This window comes from Salmo salar, chromosome ssa01 (genome assembly GCF_905237065.1).
Source record: "Salmo salar chromosome ssa01, Ssal_v3.1, whole genome shotgun sequence".
In the NCBI taxonomy this organism is placed as follows: domain Eukaryota; kingdom Metazoa; phylum Chordata; class Actinopteri; order Salmoniformes; family Salmonidae; genus Salmo; species Salmo salar.
Window position 1 is genome coordinate 123,843,521 of NC_059442.1, and position 20,489 is coordinate 123,864,009.

Consider the following 20,489-nt stretch of genomic DNA (forward strand, 5'->3'; position numbering starts at 1 on the left):
ACACAGAGAGGCCCAGTAGACCTGCTAGCAATAGATGGGCATGACTGGTTATCGTATGTTATTACATGTTATTTATCACATTATCACCATCATTTAAGTGATAATGCCCTCGAGGCCAGTGTTTGGGATATATTGGCACGGGTGTTGTTAGGCCTGAGACAAAGTCGAGTTCCCAATATATTCAAATAATGATTGAAATACTTTAATTAAAAAGTTATTTTGCTGAATTTATTCGTCCTTCCACAAGATATAGTCTCGACACAAATCTAGAGTTGCTACCCAAACCGGCTGATCGTTCGCTCTATTGGTTCGGTTGCTAGACACAAGCCAGTCGTTCAGTCTTTTTGTTCTGTTCCATTGCCATACTAGCTGGCAACGTTGTTATCCCTTGCTTGCTAGCTAGCCAACTATGGCTAACTTAGTCACATCAAAAACTGCAGGCAGAATTGCAAAGTAACTTCATTTGAAATTGTTTAAGCTGTTTTCTAGAGACATTTATTTGGATACATCCATAACAATGAGCTAAAGAGGCGCGATTTCACCTGGCATAGATAATGTGCTCTCTCGTCAGGACACTGTTGTTCAGAGAAGCTAGCCAACAACACAGCTAACACAATCACTTAAAACTGAAGCTGGAAAGACCGCAAACTAGCTGCAATTTGATTCTTGTACCTTTTTTTCAATTAACATTTCTTTGTATATATCCATAAAAATGATGCCAGCTGATTCATGACTCCGAATGGTTGGGAAACGCTGCCTGCCTGTCTGTCTGTCTCGTCCCGACTCCCAACACGTTCATTACTATGGGACCGCTGGAGATCAAATTTGAATATTGATACAATGCTGTATATGTCGAAGAGACAGACAGCAATATTTATACAAATCTCTGCTGTTGAAAACTAAATGTTAGTCTAAAAGGTATAGTGAGATAATGTCTAGATGCTTTTTATAGTGGAGATCAAGTTTATAAATTGCTTGTCTGTGCTAATGAGAGGGTGGATTGCGCAGAGTAACTAGGTATTTTAACGTCATAGATTAGCCAGTGGTAACTTGCGGAAAAGACACCGGCTGGAATTCAGTTTTAAACCCACCCGTTGAATAAAATATGACATATTCCTGACCTATGCCATCTATCTGCAGAAACAATGAAATGACTAATACAACAGAAAAAAAGTTGGTAAATTTTTGTAAAAAAAAATATATACATTTCATCTGTACAGTTGTTTACCTACACATTTATTGTGAGTAAAACAGAGTGGAAATTTCTCTACCAAAAAAAATCTATTATTAAAATATCAGGACTCAGGTGAGAGGATGACTGGCTTTTCTGTGATTAATAAGTGTTTACTGTTTTTGGATGTTTTTGTGGGAAACCAACCTATTTTCTTGTTTTAACGTTGGACAGATATGGGAAAACGTCCCAAGAAAAGCAGCGGTGGGCTTCCGTTTCTGTTTGAATGTGAGGAGAGAAACACAAACTCTATTGTGAGTGACTGTGTGTGTGTGTGTGTGTGTGTGTGTGTGTGTGTGTGTGTGTGTGTGTAGAGAGAGAGAGGGGGACCGTGTGCTGCGTGTGTGTTGCGTGTGCGCGAGACCGAGAGAAGTGGAGCGCTTAGAAAAACAACTTGTGTTTGTTTTTGTGGGCCTTGTTTTTGGCTGAGGCAGAAGCTCAGCTTTCTTGTGTGCCCTGGCCAGCCTCCCACTGAACCTCAGACAGAGTAGGGTCTGTCCCTATTGGTCCTGGTCAAAAGTAGTACACTATATTGGGTATAGGGTAGCATTTGGGATGCACTCCTCCAGACCCACCAGGGAGATGACTGGCTCCTTAGTGGCAGAGACCGACATCTTGGCTGGACCACTTTCCGTGGAACGTGAGAACATTACTCGGACCTTGATAATGTTACTCGGAACCCTGTCTGGAACAATCTGAATCACAACCTGTAACATGTAGCTAGCTGTTTCCAAGGACTCATGGAGACTCCTGCTAAAGTTTCTTAGTTAGGATCATGTGATTGTGTCATTGTAGAGACTCGCTTGCCAAGGTTACTTTTAGGTTGTGATTATGCCAAATAAGAGTGAACGGGGAAGGCGTTGAGACTACAGTCACAGACCCATATGTGTTTAGGTACATACAGTAGCAGACCTAGATTGAAATAGTATTTGATTTCATTCAAATGCCTCCACTCACCGTCGGGTGTGTATGTGTGTGCGCGTCACCATCTCTCCACTCACCATCGCCCCTTCATCAGGTACTGGTAGATGAGTCCGTCTCTCAGGATCTCCTTGTGAAAGAGTTGGTAGGACAGCAACACCAGCATGGTGGTTACAGCCTCAAACAGGATACTGTACGTGATGTCCCTGTAACACACACAGAGAGAGAGAGAGAGAGGGAGACAGACAAACACACACTGTGTTAAATAGACATAAAATATTTTTGGGGGGGTTGAAAATACGTATTTTCAACATCTTGTGCTCAAGCCTGTAAGTTGACAGGAAACACACATGGAACATAGTATTCTGAATGAAACTGGTGTGTACTGAGGAGGACATAAGCTGCTCTCTCATCTCATGAATTGGCCCACATACAGTGACTAACAGATTGAGTATCTCTGTGTAATATGATTAATATGTCTAGTGACACTCGTCATGACAGAGAGATGGTCTTTGAGCATCAGTGTCACCACCAGTCTTTCCTCACTCGCTCTCTTTTTCTGTCCCTCCTATTCTCGCTTTCTTGATCCCTGTCTCTCACACTCTGAACCCCCCCATTGTTCCTCTCCTTCCTGTCCCCCCACACTCTTCCAGTTCCGCCTCGCTTCCATTCCGCAGCCAGTGATGTCACGCCACAGATGCCTTTCACTTTCAGGGTTCTATTTTTACCACTGTACTCAGAGTGGGGGGCTATTCAACTGACACAACCAACACCATTGTGCCCCCCCCACACACACACACAGGTAGTGTGAGGAATTGATCTAGTGTTCCTCTTGGCATTAATCACACCAACTGGCACACACAGATTATACAGTCTGTACTGTATATAAAACATCTATGCCCTTCAGATGTTTATTTTCCTTTTCAGTTTAACACAAGCTACCATGGAAAACACCTCCAAATGGTGCGTGCCTGTCCTAGCTACTGTACTAGGTGACTGTTCTAGTTAGGCCTACATTTTTTTATTGGATAAACGGTGAGAACAAGTGATGGATCCTAAACAAAAGGAGTTCAATCAATCAATCATATATTGATTGCTGCAGTCCATCACTGGTCAACTCTCAAAATATTTGTCTAAACATTCTTAAATGTTTTTAAAATGGGATACATTCTTGAATTCTACCGAAAGTCAGGCTTTCTGTCCCTCTCCTCGGAGCACGTAGATAGGAAATGGGCCGACGGCAACAAAGCGAAAAGAAGAAAAAAAAACAAGGACGTTGTGAAGCTTCAAAACAATGAAGAATGGAATGAAACGCTGAACAGAGACAGAGAGATGTGTTTGTTTCAAACCCCTGTCAATCATTTCTTTCAAACCTCAACCAACCTTTGCCTTGGAATGGCTCTCATGTAAACAAGAGTAATAACATCGGTCAGTCCTCCTTTTGTCTTTGATAGAGTTACTACAAGGAGATTTGAATAAGACACTTACATAGCAAAGTGTGTATGAGTGTGTTCCACTCTTAGAGTAAGGTTACCGTCATGCACTCCTCAATCACTATCCTCGTCATCATCACGATTCATAGGTTCTAGGCAAGACGGACACATGGAGGAGGAACGGAAGACAAGGAAACCCTGAGAATATTCCATGGGACATGGAGATCGCCATGCCGATGCTTTTATATTGAGTGTGAGGGAGGGAGGCAGTCTTGGCCTGGAGCATGGCCATACTCACGACACACACAAAGGAGGAGACTCATGCTTTCAGCACGGGCACTTTTACAGACCTTCAGAAGTGAATGGCATGGCTAAACAATAGGTGTAGCCAGGCCTAAATAAAAAGTCATAGAAATGTCGACCATGAAAACTAAAGGCAAAAGAAATAGACATAGAAATGAGTGTACTGCTGACTGTTTGATGAACTTACACACAAAGACTCATACAGCCGCAGGCATAAACATGCGTGTGCGCACACACACTGCTGAGTGTTGGAAAAGCACAAAAGCGAAGACAGAGGCGTAGCGGAGAAATGCCTTTGAAATGTACACCAGCGCCGGCAGCAATGCCGGGCCAGATCTGGGCCGACTCACCACGACCAGCCCGGCGCCACAGAACCCAACAAAGCCCCTGAGCCGGAGCGAAATGCCGAATCAGCACAGCAAAGACGTAAGGCTCAGGTCAAAAGTAGTGTACTATATAAGGAATAGGGTGCTATTTGGAATGCAGCTGAAGACACACACTGACCATCCGCTCTCCCTGCTCTCTCCCCAGGGCATTGGCTACATGTCCCACCCCTAAACAGCTATCCAAGGGGCTCCTCTCCCCTTACCGCCTGCCTCTCCCTTTGACCCTCCCTACCCAACCCTCAGTGTCTCTCAACCGCCTCACTGTGTGTGGGTGTGTGAGTGAGAGAGGGAGTGTGTCCACCCCACCAGATGGACCATGAGACAGCACTGCAATGGGAGCACAGAGATCCAGTGACCCTCTGCCTCTGAACCTCTGCCAGAGACCTCTATTCTATCCGAGACAGAAAGAAAAAGATAGAAAAGTCGGCTGGCACACAAAGAGAGAGAGAGAGAGGGGCTGGCAAACAGAGTCAGAGATGCAAGATGAGTAGGTGAATAGAAAGACAAAAACAAAAGACGGTGTCCTTGGTGTGACACCAGAGGACCTTGTGTATTCACAGTGGAGCTCAATGAGATGGGGCAGAACACAGGATCATATTACCTTGGTCTACCCCCATCTGCCCCTGTCCGGGGTCCAAAGCCACCACTGATACTTCAACAGACAGTGCCATTAGGACCAGATTATGGTGTCAGGTTTTATATGAAAAAGGGGAGGTATAAAATGCTACGAGTCTAACTGATGATATAGTAGGTGCAGAGAAGCTGTAGTGTGTAGAGCTGGCCTTTCACTTGTCACTGTCCAGGTACTCATTAAAGCACGTGGAGGTCGTCACAGGGGGTCCAGACTCACCACACCTCACTCTGCTCCCCTCCCTCTATGCCATTCCCTCTAACCACCTTACCCCATTACCCCAGGAGAGGTATACTCACAGCAGGGGAACCTCCACCACCAGGTGTACGAGGTTACACATCAGCTCTTCCAGCAGTACCTCGCTCCCTGTGTCTGGAGAGAGCGAGAGAGAGACTGGGGTTAAGCCAATTACCTAGCCTGTTTCTGCTTTCACCCCAGTTTCAATTAGATCAGCAGTAGCTAACAAAAAATCACTCCCTTACCACAGTAAAAAGACCACTGTGTCCATTTGGGTTCAATGGGAAGCTGTGGTGAGTGCAACCCAAGCTGACAGGCAAACAGAAACACATAAGAAGAACACAAGGCACAGTGGGAAGGCTCCATAGGACGCATGACCTTGATACTGATTAAATATACACAAAGTTTATTAGGTACACCCATCTAGTACTGTGTCGGACTCCCCTTTGCCTCCAGAGCAGCCTGAATTCTTCAGGACATGGATTCTACAAGTCAGAAACGTTCCACAGGGATGTTGGCCACACCACAAGGTGGGATTGGTCCATGGACTCAAGCCGTGAATGCCATATCCTGACTCTGCCATCAGCATGATGCAACAGGAAGCGGGATTCGCCGCGTTCAATCTCCTGTGACTAAAAGACTATTCCCTGTCTACACATTTACAGTATCAATCTGTGAACACCAACAGAGAAACAACATAAATTACAAGAATAAAAACAACTGCTCTGCTCTGTCTCAGTTGGTTTCTGCAACTCCTAGCAATACGCCATTGAAATTCCTCTCTCTCCTCTCTCTTCCATCCCTCTCTCCATTTTCTTCCACCCTTTCCCACTCTCCCTCCCTCCCCTTCCCCTCCAGGGAGAGAGAAGGATTGAAAGAGAGACAGTGGAGGGTGAAGACAGCCTGTTGGCACCATCTCCTCCTCCGTCTCCAACAACTTCCAATTAAGCATTTCCAGTCCTCCTCTCTAGCTCTCTCTTCGTCCTACTAACATCCCCCTCTTTTCTATTCTCACTAACGTCCCTCCCTCCCTTCCTCCCTCTTCCCTCTCTTTTCTTCCCATTAATGTCCCCCTCTCTTCCCTTCCCCAGCTTTTCCCACCAACGTCAGTCCAACCCTTGGGAGCCAAGGGCTTAAATGGGAACCCAATCTAGACTACAGAGCCGATATTAACTCTGATGAAAGGATGTGATTCCGTTTTTCCACGTCCCCCCCATATCTCCCTCCCCCTCTCTCTGGAAGGGTGACCTACCCAGCAGCCACTGAAGACAATACCAGATGAGGAAATGGAGTGACTGAACTGGCAAAGGGATGAATGAAGGAACCGCAGTTCACATAGGCTTAAGTGTGTGGCAGCTTCAGAGTGTGTGATTAAGACATCAGTCTCTACATTAGGGTTTCCTTTAGCTGGCTATCGGACGATAAGAAAAATGAAAAGCCAATAAATAAAACTGCTGCCGGCCAAAATGACTGGGAGAAAAAAAGTGTAATTGCAAAATAATGCTTTTTATTAATTGATGGAAATACTAGTGGAGGCAAATACATTTGACCGTCATGCTTATCGTCTACAGGTTAAACTGTTTTCATGGCCACGATTAAAAATAGCTAGGCCTACTATTTTTTTGGGTCAACTGGTAACCTAATTGAAGCATGCCTCCATTCATCATTCAAGTGCAGGCAAAAGGCTATCAGTGTGTCACCAGCACTTCACAATGTGAGCTGGAGGCAGTATGCATTTTGAAAACATAGGCCTGCTTAATTGTTTGAAACCTGAATGCTTTACTTCATATTATGAGGCATGTCATACCTTGCTTCAAAGTAGCCTATAAGCAAATCCGACCATGGAAAAGTGGAGGCAATTATTTTATAAAAACTTCATAGGCGGTGTGTTAATTTCAAGTTCGGGGAAGCAAAACATTTATCCTACCATTTCTACCGATCTGCGGTGCCAGTTATGATTTTCATATGCACATTTGTGGAACAGTTTAATTTCAATAATAACATTTTTGTTTGTCAAAATCTTTGTCACATGGTAAATCATAAAAATCTGAATTAAAATGGTAAAAATCTAAAAGTTTAAATTCAACTAAAGTGAGAGCACCAGCCTCTGCCATATGGACACATTGATACACCGCAATCCATTGGCGGCTAAAGAAATGAGCTCTTTGAACTCAGTCTATAGGCTAATGCAGCAGTAGGCCTAGAACTTCCATTGTCAACTAAAACAAAATACATAAAGCCGACAAATAAAAACAGCAGAAAATATGATACATTTAGGTTCTTTCAATTGCATTCATCTCTCCACTCAGCGTGTCTACCTCCCTTTCTATACGTCTTGAACTACACTTTTTATCAATTCCGTATTACATACATTTACTACTGGTGACATATGGAATTTAAAAAAATAAACAATCAAAGGGCAAACAATTCACACAATTAAACAATGAATGCGCAAGAATTGGCGGGAGACAGCTGAGTCCTTCTGGAGAGGGACTTGCCTATATCTTCGTCACACACCCATACCCTTCTTCTTGTCTCAACATTTTAAATTATACTCAAGACACATTATCTTCATACATATTTTAGATGCTTTTCACTGACAGCCACAACTCAGTATTCAGCCATGTCTTTTGCCACTTGCTCTGCCCAATTTGCGGGCCTCCCAAATAGGCATAGGACTACAAGCTTGTGGTTTGAAACAATCAACAGCAACAACAAAAAAACAACAGAAAATAAAATATAGATCCTCGATTCCGCTGTCGCTAAATTACGCTTTCTGGTGAAGTATTTGAATGATTTGATTTATTTCTGTAGAGACAGGGATAATTACATAACTTTGGCAAATTTATGAAAGACTTTTCATATCAACTTTCTTTCATCCAGATGCCAAAAGCACAATCCTAGTCATATTAGCAACCCATCCTTGTAGATGCATCTTTAGATTCCCCCTCTTTCTATGTTTCGAATGGAGATTTTGATACGTATGGAACCGCTCCCATCAGGTGCGCTGTTTAGAATAGAGTTTTGGCAAATGTTTGAAAATGACGTTTTATTGGCTGCTTCATTACATGTTCTGTTAAGATGAATTACCATAATCCTGTCATTCTGAGCACTGTGGTTGGACACCAAAATGGGTTACGCACCCAATGCATATGGGTCTGGTAAATTTCTCAAATGACCGGTAAATTAAAATATTCCAGGTCATGTTGTACAGCACCACATTTTCCTAACGGAAATCCTGGTGTGTGTACTCTGTGCAAAAGTTGTTTTCTTTTTCATAGGTCAAAGTAAAACAAACAATGTAATTTCCCAATAATTCACTATACAAACTAGGATGTTTACCCTTTTCTGTCCTTGGTTTTACTGAAAAGCAAAACATTTCCCACTATACAGGATGATTTCCTTACCATCACATCAGACTAAATTCACTCAGATGGTTAGCTAGGATGTGAGATCAGCGTAAATTATTTCTTGCTCATAGGCATTGAGTAAAACAAATACCGTCTCTCCCCCCATAATTTACTCTTACTGGCAAAGGGATAAATTAAACAAAAAGCCAGCCATAATAACCGCAGATCACTGTGTGGCACCTTCAGACCAAAGGGGGCTGGTGGCAACTTAAATTGTGGAGGACCAGCTGGAACGGAATAATTGGAATGGTATCGAACACAAACATATGGTTTCCATGTGTTTGATACCATTCCATTCACTCCATTCCAGCCATTATTATGAGCCGTCCTCCCTTCAGCAGCCTCCTGTGCTCCAGACTGTATGTTTAAGACATCGTCAGTCTCTGTATGTGTTCTGTGAAATTCACCATTTACCTCAGAGTAACTCACATCATTTCCTAATCTTTTACTTGATCAAGATGTTTACTCTTTTCCTCACTGGTTTTACTATAAAGAGAAACATTTCCCAATTCCCACACTAACTGCTCTCTTCCACTCTCCCGTCTGCAATGACACACTGTCCTGGCTGTGCTTCAGTATTGAAAAGGGGGATGGATGCGGAGGTGGAGGGACGTGTGTGTGTGCGTGTGTACGTGTGCATGCGTGGAGGGATGGATAAAGGAATACAGGTCTGAAGCGAGGGATAAAGGGATTTCTCTCACTCACCACAGGAGCCTGGCACCCTCTCCTGGTAGGAGAACTGTAAGTGCAGCTCCTCCTCTGTCATCTCCCTGATAAAGACTTTGAGAAGGCAGCGAATCATGAACAAGGTATTGTGGGCCTGCCAGATGAACAGCTGACTGGAAAGGGGGGAAAAAGAAGATGAAGATTATTACCTGGTTGAGATTTGTATTATTCCTTTATCAAGACAAGACAAATCTAGGCATCGTAATTAACACAAATACTAAACATGAAAATCAGGCACTTTCATTCCATTGTGTCAAATATGCTCATTGTTAACGAAAACTGATTTGGTTGTTTATCGCATTAAGTCCCTAGTACCACTATCTATAGACTGGAGGGAGGGGTTGAGGGGAACTGCAGACATAGTAAACAACCCTGTTATAAAAACTGGTGGCTGGGTGGCCTTGTCAAGGCTACAGACAGCGGACATCCTGTGACATAGAGATGTCCTGTGGCCCCTTGGCTTGTCCTCAGACTGACTGGCCCCTTCAGGGAGACAGCAGTTATGACTCGTGACACATCCGCTATAGAGACACGCAGTAGCCTTGACTAATTTTCTATTCTCACACTCAGACAGTTACCACAGCCAGGAAGGATGGATGAGCCTCTGCTCTGATCTCTGGTGTTCACCAGGTCATATAAGAACACCAACAAAGCCAACACTCACAAAAACAAGTCACAGCAGGTGACAACAGTTGTGACAACAGTCGTGACTTGCGACACATCCGCTATAGAGACGTAGCAGCAGCCTTGACTACCACTGAGGAAAAGAGCAGCCTCTCACAGTGACAGTCACAATAGCCATGACAGTCAGGAAGGAAGGATGAGCCTCTGATTTCTGGTCACACACATGTACCACCGGTTCATTTAAGTCCACCAATCAACACTAACATAAAAACACACATACAAGCCAATATTACGACCAAAGGCATGTCCCAACAGTTCATGTAAGCACACTAACCAGCACACTAACCAACACTTATAATCAAGCCAATACATGACCAAAGCAACTACATTACTTTTAAATAAGCACACCAACACTCGCATAAATACACATTCAAGCCAATATTATGACCAAAGTAATACAGGTAACTGCCAAAAAAAAATAAAGAAAACAAGTACATTGAAAGCAGATGCTTCTACAGAGTTGGGGTTCCTGAGTTAATTAAGCAATTAACATCCCATCATGGTCATGTATAAAAATGCCCAGTTGCCCATTATTTTGGCTACCATGGCTAGAAGAACAGATCTCAGTGACTTTGGAAGATGGGTCTCAAAGGAGCATATGTGGATAAAAGTTTGTGTGTGCAGGGTTCAACACTAACTTGTTCTACCAGTGCTACCAACTTTTTCAGTTGGTGAAACCAGCACATGATTTGGTAGACTCGTTTTTAAAAATAATTGATAATGACCTGGCCCGAGTCCCATAATGCGCCTGCATTCCATACAGAAGCAGGCTAATTATGACAAGCCATCTTTAAATTAGTATGCCCTTGTGTTCTAACATTGATTTGGATAGATTTACTGTAACAGCAAAGAAAATAGACTTAAAATATAGTGAAAATGTATTTACTGCAGATTTCACAGCGACATGTGTTCTTTTCTCCTAAATCTAGAGGGCATAATCCACCATTTTTTTCAGGTTTTCATTCTCAAAAATCACACTTTTTAAATCGAAAAACAAAACTGGACGTTCTAAATCCACATCAGGGGAGCATTTTTTAAATCTGGGGGGAAAAGAACTTAGTTACCCTTTAATTCAGGTGCACACCAGCCAGACAGTTGTGTTTGGTTAGCGGTGTTTCTATAGCACACATGGAGTTTTCAAAACGAATTGCCACTGGATTAATGCAAATAATTATTATTCTGACAGGTAGAAATACGCTACTTTGTAGTTACATTGCTTACCCATTCTTGCCTTAGCATTTACTGGTAGATATCATAACTTGGAACATCTTTCCTACCACCTTTCTACACCTACCGCTGTCAGTCTTCGTTAAACTGCTCCAAGCAGCTGTTTGAGTGCTGCTCGCTCTCTCTGCCGGATAGATTACCTACAGGCTATATGTGTGCAGCACACGTGATAAATAATCAACATAATGAACTAACACCTTTTTTAATCAATTACGGTAGCCTAGATTCAAAATAGCATTATTACAATATTTTTTATCACTGGCCGCAGCGGGCCACTGACAGGGATGATTGACTAGGGTTTCTAAAACCTCCCCGGGCCAGCGGGCAACCCTGTAGGCTATGTGGAGTCCTGACAGACACAGACAGGGGCATTCCCATGCTGTTGTTGGCTCTTCAGAAAGTTGGTTTACTTTTGGGCAATTTCACAATACTGTTTGAATAAATTAATATAATACAAAAATAAGCTAATTGTGAACCAAAAACTAACGTGACCAGGTACATTTTTCCACTGGCACCCTTGTGACCAATTTAAAAAAGTGTGTCGCACTGCCAAGTCAAATTACATCAAATGAAACTGTTTTGGTCGCAGTATCGAACCTGTGTGTGTGTGTGTGTCTCTGTCACCTAATCTCAACCCAATTGAACACTTAAGGGAAATTCTGGAGCAGTGACTTAAACAGCTTTTTCCACCACCAAAACACCAAATGACGGAAATTCTTGTGGAAGAATGGTGTCACCTCCCTCCAGTAGAGTTCCAGGTGAATCTATGCCAGGAAGTATTGAAGTTGTTCTGACAGTTTGTGGTGGCCCAACGCCCTATTAAGACACGTTATGGTGGTGTTTCCTTTATTTTGGGAGTTACTACTAGCTTCCATTGTAACTGTGGCAAGGTTGTATGTGAATCCTTGTGAGGACACCCACCATTTTACGAGTGGCATGACCTGCACAGTTCTATGAGAACCAGCGTAGCCTTGCAGTTCACACAAACATCAATATCTTCACATTTTGTCATTTTTTATGTTTTAATGTTTTTCTCCCACAGAGTTTTCCCATGCAGACACCTTTCCACCACCGCACACATCTGGTCCACCAGATCTAGTTGGTAAACTTAGAGCCGCCCCTATTCCACTAATTACTATGAAGTTTTAGTTGATGTCTCTTACTTACTGGAAGTCTGACAGCTGGTGTCTGAGAACCGCTGGTGTGTCTCTTGCCTTACTAGAGGTCTGACAGCTGCTCCTCTTCTCTAACAAGTGACCATAAGCGGGATCTCTCACGGGTATCATTAAACCGCATGGCCACTTCCAATCCAAACCAGATTGAAGAGAGGAATAGGGAGGGATAACTGACTCACTCACTCCACCCTCAGGTTTATGAATGAAACACTTATCAGATCATCTGGATTTCAACTTGGATGAGTTGGATCTTCCATCCAGAGTGCGGTTGGGTTTGTCACCAACACAGCCCAAACTATACCTTTTGGTGGATTCCCATGGGAAATGTAAAAAGTCATTGGTTCTGCTACAGCATTACCACTAAATCATGAGTACAGAACAACATATGAATTATTGTACTATCCATGTCATAGGCCCAAACTCTAAGCCTACATGACCATTTCATCCCAGTCATTGATTTAAACATAAGCATACAACACATTGCCTAGGTCTATTTATTATTCAACTACTCAATTTAGATCACTGATTCCCATCCCATCACTTGTTCTTGGAACAGCACTTGTTACTTGGTTTTACACATAGTACTCACTCTTGGCATTCTGTGGATATTTTCAACTCTTTGGTTCTTCCCAGGAATATTCTCACTAGGGCTCCAAAATTCCCTGTTCTGGGATTGTTCTTAACTGTAGGAGGGACAGACCAGAGGAGAGAGGAAGACACAGTACACTGTATTTAAAAGAACTGCTTGGTGATTCTGACACTCATTACATCAATAATCTATACTGAACAGAAATATAAACGCAACATGTAAAGTGTTGGTCCTGTTTCATGAGCTGAAATTAAAGATCCCAGAAATGTTCCATATGCACAAAAAGCTTAATTCTCTCAAATATGTTTGTATTTCTGTTAGTAAGCATTTCTCCTTTGCCATGATAATCCATCCACCTGACAGTTGTAGCATATCAAGAAGCGAATTAAACAGCATGATCATTACTCAGATGCACCTTGTACTGGGAGACAATAAAAGGCCACTCAAATATGCTGTTTTGTCACACAACACAATACCACAGATGTCTTAGGTTTTGAGGGAGTGTGCAATTGGCATGCTGACTGCAGGAATGTCCACCAGAGCAGTTGCCAGAGAATTTAATGTTAATTTCTCTACCATAAGCCACCTCCAACCGGCCTCAAAATGCAAACCACGTGTAAGGTGTCGTGTGAGCGAGCGGTTTGCTAATGTCAACGTTGTGAACAGAGTGCCCCATGGTGGCGGTGGGGTTATGGTATGGGCAGGCATAAGCTACAGACAACGAACACAATTGCATTTTATCGATGGCAATTTGAATGCACAGAGATACCGTGACAAGATCCTGAGGCCCATTGTTGTGCCATTCATCCGCCGCCATCACCTCATGTTTCAGCATGATAATGCACGTAAACGGTAAGCCGAAAATGTCCCGGTTCTTCCATGGCATAGATACTCACCAGACATCTCACCCATTGAGCATGTATGGGATGCTCTGGATTGACATGTACGACAGCATGTTCCAGTTCCCGCTAACATCCAGCAACTTTGCTCAGCCATTGAAAAGGAGTGGGACAACATTACACAGGCCACAATCAACAGCCTGATCAACTCTTGGCAAAGGAGATGTGTTGCGCTGCTTGAGGCAAATGGTGGTCACACTAGATACGACATATGTATATCTGTATTCCCAGTCATGTGAAATCCATAGATTATGGCCTAATGAATTTATTTCAATTGACTGATTTCCTTATATGAACTGTAACTCAGTAAAATCAAGTTTATATTTTTGTTCAGTATGCATGCATATATGTACAATACCTGTCAAAGTCTGGACACCTACTCATACAAGTGTTTTTCTTTATTTTTTATGTAATTTTTATTTTCTACATTGTAGAATAATGTGAAGACATCAAAACTATGAAATAACACATATGGAATTATGTAGTAACCAAAAATGATGACAGCTTTACACACTCTTGGCATTCTCTCAACCAGCTTCACCTGGTATGCTTTTCCAGCAGTCCTGAAAAAAGTATTAAACAAACACACATCTGGTTTGCGCTTAGTGGGACTATCATTTGTTTTTTAACAGGACAATGACCCAACACACCTCCAGGCTGTGTAAGGGCTATTTGACCAAGAAGGGGTGTGATGGAGTGCTGCATCAGATGACGTGGCCTCCACAATTACCCGACCTCAACCTAAATGAGATGGATTGGGATGAGTTGGACCGCAGAGTGAAGGAAAAGCAGCCAACAAGTGCTCAGGATATGTGGGAACTCCTTCAAGACTGTTGGGAAAGCATTCCAGGTGAAGCTGGTTGAGAGAATGCCAAGAATGTGCAAAGCTGTCATCAAGGCAAAGGTTGGCTACTTTGAAGAATGTAAAATAATTCAGATTTTTTTTGGTTATTACATGATTTCATAGTTTTGATGTCTTCACTATTAACCTACAATGTAGAAAATAGTAAAAATAAAGAAAAACCATGGAATGAGTAGGTGTGTCCAAACTTTTGACTGGTACTGTACATACAGTGCATTTGTGAAGTATTAAGACTGACTTTTTCCACATTGTTATTCTAAAAATGGATCAAACTGTTTTTTTTTGTCCCTCAATCTACACACAATACCCCATAGTGACAAAGCAAAAACAGCGCTCCAGAGTTCCTCTGTGCCGATGGGAGAACCTTCCAGATTAGATGGACAACCATCTCCGCAGCACTCCACGAATTAGGCCTTTACAGCTTTATTCTAAAATTGATTAAATAAAACAAATCCTCAGCAATCAACACACAATACCCCATAACAACAAAGCGACAACAGGTTTTTTAGAAATTCTTGAAAAAGTATTAAAAATAAAAAGAGAAATACCTTATTCACATAAGTATTCAGAACCTTTGCTATGAGACTCGAAATTGAGCTCATCCTGTTTCCATTGATCATCCTTGAGATGTTTCTACAACTTGATTGGAGTCCACCTGTGGTAAATTCAATTGATTGGACATGATTTGGAAAGGCACACAACTGTCTGCATAAGGTCCCACAGTTGACAATGCATGTCAGAGCAAAAATCAAGCCATGAGGTTGAAGGAATTGTCCGTAGAGCTCAGAGACAGGATTGTGTCGAGGCGCAGATCTGGAGAAGGGTAGAAAAAAATGTCTGCAGCATTGAAGGTCCCCAAGAACACATTGGAAACAAGATTCTCTGGTCTGATGAAACCAAGATTGAACTCTTTGGCCTGAATGCCAAGCGTCACATCTGGAGGAAACATGGCACCATCCCTACGATTAAGATTTCTGGTGGCAGCATCATGCTATGGGGATGGTTTTCAGCGGCAGGGACTGGGAGACTAGTCAGGATCGAGGGAAAGATGAACGGAGAAAAGTACAGAGAGATCCTTGACTAAAACCTGCTCCAGAGCGCCTAGGACCTCAGACTGGGGCAAAGGTTCACCTTCCAACAGGACAACGACCCTAAGCACACAGCCAAGACAACGCAGGAGTGGCTTCGGGACAAGTCTCTGAATGTCCTTGAGTGGCACAGCCAGAGCCTGGACTTGAACCCGATTGAACATCTCTGTAGAGACCTGAAAACGCTCCCCATCCAACCTGACAGAGCTTGAGAGGATCTGCAGAGAAGAATGGGAGAAACTCCCCAAATACAGGTGTGCCAAACTTGTAGAGTCATGCCCAAGAAGACTCAAGGCTGTAATCAGTTATTATTATTTTTTACATTTGCAAAGATTGCTAAAAACCTTTTTTTGCTTTGTCATTATGGAGTGTTGTGTGTAGATTGATGAGTGGAAAAAAACGATTTAATTAATTTTAGAATAAGGCTGTAACGTAACAAAATGTGGAAAAAGTCAAGGGGTCTGAATTAGAGGTCGACCGATTAATCGGAATGGCCGATTAATTAAGGCCGATTTCAAGTTTTCATAACAACCGGTAATCAGCATTTTTGGACACCGATTATGGCCGATTACATTGCACTCCACAAGGAGACTGCGTGGCAGGCTGACTACCTGTTATGCGAGTGCAGCAAGGAGCCACGGTAAGGTGCTAGCTAGCATTAAACTTATCTTAAAAAAAACTATCAATCTTAACATAATCACTAGTTAAACTTGTAATATCATCAACCATGTGTAGTTATCTAGCTTGTTCTGTGTTGCATATAATCGATGCGGTGCCTATTAATTTGTCATTGAATCACAGCCTACTTCGCCAAACAGGTAATTTAACAAGCGCATTCGCAAAAAAAGCACTGTCGTTGCACCAATGTGTACCTAACCATAAACATCAATGCTTTTCTTTAAAACCAATACACAAGTATATATTTTTAAACCTGCATATTTAGTTAATATTGCCTGCTAACATGAATTTCTTTTAACTAGGGAAATTGTGTCACTTTTCTTGCGTTCTTTGCAAGCAGAGTCAGGGTATATGCAGCAGTTTGGGCCGCCTGGCTCGTTGCGAACTGTGTGAAGTCCATTTATTCCTAACAAAGACCGTAATTAATTTACCAGAATTTTACATAATTATGACATAACATTGAAGGTTGTGCAATGTAACAGCAATATTTAGACTTATGGATGCCACCCGTTAGATAAAATACGGAACGGTTCCGTATTTCACTGAAAGAATAAACGTTTTGTTTTCAAAATGATAGTTTCCGGATTTGACCATATTAATGACCTAAGGCTCGTATTTCTGTGTGTTATTATAATTAAGTCTATGAATTGATAGAGCAGTCTGACTGAGCAGTGGTAGGCAGCAGCAGGCTCGTAAGCATTCATTCAAACAGCACTTTACTGCATTTGCCAGCAGCTCTTCGCTGTGCTTCAAGCATTGCACTGTTTATGACTTCAAGCCTATCAACTCCCGAGATTAGCCTGGCAATACTAAAGTACCTATTAGAACATCCAATAGTCAAAGGTATATGAAATACAAATGGTATAGAGAGAAATAGTCCTATAATAACTACAACCTAAAACTTCTTACCTGGGAATATTGAAGACTCAAGTTAAAAGGAACCACCAACTTTCATATGTAAAGAACTTAAACATTAGCTTTTTTACATGGCACATATTGCACTTTTACTTTCTTCTCCAACACTGTTTTTGCATTATTTAAACCAAATTGAACATGTTTCATTATTTATTTGAGACTAAATTGATTTTATTGATGTATTATATTAAGTTAAAATAAGTGTTCATTCAGTATTGTTGTAATTCTCATTATTACAAATATATATATAAAAAATTGGCCGATTAATCGGTATCGGCTTTTTTTGATCCCCCAATAATCAGTATCGGTGTTAAAAAATTATAATCGGCCAACCTCTAGTCTGAATACTTTCCGTGTGTGTGTGTGTGTGTGTGTGTGTGTGTGTGTGTGTGTGTGTGTGTGTGTGTGTGTGTGTGTGTGTGTGTGTGTGTGTATGTATGCATGTATGCATGTATGCATGTATAGAAATAAATAGGCAGGCATAACACTCAAACCAACAAACATAAGACGTACTCAGGATCTTGGCCAGGGGAATTACAGCCTCTTCCAACAGCTTGGAGTTACCACTGTAGAGGAGAGAGAATGAGAGTGAAAGAGCGAGAGAGAGAGACAGAGCGAGAAAATGTTGGTCAATTCAATACCACAGCACTGTGGAACGGTGGACAGTCTACTGTGCCCTCTACTGTCAAGTTAGCATAGTCACAACACACTCATTCATAGAAACAGAATTAGAGTACAATTATATTCGTCTCAAAACTCTCATTGGCTAACTCCGGTTTCCCAGCACTACCACTTGAAAACACCCACTCCTCTTACGTGCCTCACTAATGTAAATAAGCTTGTACTGTACAATCAGAAAACACCTACCATTTCAGCAAGCTGTTACTGTAACTTAAGGTCAACTACATTTACTGTCGCATCTGATCATCAAGTCTGTTAGAACATTACTCCAAGTCAGCTGATGTGTATAAACCGGAACCTAAAAGCTGATTGGCTTGGAAGACAAACTTCAAGTTCTTAGCTAATGTAGACAGCCTGGTGTAACATGGGCCTTCGCTGCATCCTGCACCTTAGCTAATGTTTGCAGCCCGGGATGCATCTCAAATGGCACCTTATCCCCAATGTTTTGCACTACTTTTGACCAGGGCCCATAGGGTTCAATTTCTTTTTTATATTTAGCTCGACATTAAATTACTTCACCAATCATTGCGGCTAGAGCAGCTTGCTATGGAGCGGGCAAGCTATTTACATGCATTGGACAGACAAGTGTAGTGTGTGAGATGCGACTGAAAATTTGCGAGAAAGCGAGAGAGGGTGAAGGAGACGACTTGGCTTAAAGCGCTGGGCAGAGCTTGACATTAACTTTTTTTGCCACTTGTCCTTCGGATAAGTAGGACAGATTTTTTACATGTCCGAAAGCTGAAGTCACTTCTCTCCCCCCTCCCAAAAAAGGTCCAACACCATCGGACAGAAAGGTGACTAGAATGAGTGAACAAATACTTTTCTTTGCCTGCCCATAGACAATGTTATCAGCCCCTAGCAGCCATCCCAAATGATTTTTTTTTAAATGTTTAACACAAATACTGCTAGCGCAAGCTTGCATGCTACGGGAGGGACGAGACGAAACATGACATTGACTAAATATATTTAGTGGAGCCAAATCTTTTCTAACAGCCTATTCCACTCTGGTGGAGTCTTGGCAGGAAAGAGATGTGTAGTAGCCTAGGTATATCTGGATATCTGTGCATGCTGAAGCGCACAGATGGAGCAAGTGACACACAGTCAGAGCCAGAATCATGGGCCGCAGACCTGTGCTGTCCTCAGAACTGGATAAACGGAGTCGCATTTTTTCCTTTATGCGTTGTAGGTAGGTTGCACATTGCTAGTATAATATGGAGATGGGGCTTGGCCAACTACGCATCATTTCTTTCATGAGCTTTGCTTAGCTGTAGCCTAAGATCTTTTGACTACTCATTCGATTTTTCCAAAGTTGTAATGTTTACTCAATTACACTTCTTGTGGCCTATAACATTTGTCATTCACAATAGATCTGTGATTGAGAATAGCATAGACTCCGATTTCCATAATTTTTCCCATTTAAAAGCTGCAACTTTAAGGACATTAAACTGAAAAAGTGGCTTGATTGGCAGAGTAATATTTATATAAAATGGATAGAAACTAACACTTGGGCTTCTATAACAAGACATTTCTCGTTGCTTTGGTGAGACTCTTAGGTCTGTCTACACTGTTCTCTTGATGTGTAAATATAACATAATTTATTGAAATAGGCTATATCAAATAGGAATATAGTCAATTTACTCAATGTCAACCATGCACTACCCTGCTGTGCACTGCTTGATGCAATTCTGATCTGACATTTAATCCTAGTAAAAATTCCCTCTCTTAGGTCAGTTAAAATCACCACTTTATTTAAATTTAATGTGAAATGTCAGAATAATAGTAGAGAGAATGATTTATTTCAGCTTTTATTTCTTTCATCACATTCCCAGTGGGTCAGAAGTTTACATACACTCAATTAGCATTTGGTAGCATTGCCTTTAAATAGTTTAACTTGGGTGAAACGTTTTGGGTAGCCTTCCACAAGCTTCCCACAATAAGTTGGGAGAATTTTGGCCCATTCCTCCTGACAGAGCTGGTGTAACAGTCAGGTTTGTAGTAGAGGTCGACCGATTAATTGGAATGGCCGATTAATTAGGGCATTTTTGGACACCGATTGTGGCCGAATTTGTTATTTTTTTTTACCTTTATTTAACTAGGCAAGTCAGTTAAAGAACACATTCTTATTTTCAATGACGGCCTAGGAACGGTGCCTTGTTCAGGGGCAGAATTTCTGTGTGTTATTATGTTATAATTAAGTCTATGATTTGATATTTGATAGAGCAGTCTGACTGAGCGGTGGTAGGCAGCAGCAGGCTCGTAAGCATTCATTCAAACAGCACTTTTGTGCGTTTGCCAGCAGCTCTTCGCTGTGATTCAAGCATTGAGCTGTTTATGACTTCAAGCCTATCAAATTCCGAGATTAGGCTGGTGTAACTGATGTGAAATGGCTAGCTAGTTAGCGGGGTGCTCGCTA

General features: G+C 42.0%; 1 protein-coding gene across 3 annotated transcripts in view; it reads right to left on the reverse strand.

Moving 5' to 3' along the window:
• The window catches only part of LOC106561256 (dymeclin), a 166,444-nt gene that overhangs the window by 126,330 nt on the left and 19,625 nt on the right, over positions 1-20,489 (reverse strand). For 2 of the 3 annotated variants that reach the window (XM_014125013.2, XM_014125022.2), the window contains exons 3-7: positions 17,909-17,961; positions 12,954-13,047; positions 9,258-9,391; positions 5,205-5,277; positions 2,233-2,358 (exon numbers count right to left, since the gene is read on the reverse strand). In XM_014125013.2, coding sequence (XP_013980488.2) covers positions 2,233-2,358; positions 5,205-5,277; positions 9,258-9,391; positions 12,954-13,047; positions 17,909-17,961 — 480 coding nt within the window. The remainder of the gene's footprint in view (positions 1-2,232; positions 2,359-5,204; positions 5,278-9,257; positions 9,392-12,953; positions 13,048-17,908; positions 17,962-20,489) is intronic. The other variant, XM_045688127.1, reaches the window with a different exon arrangement.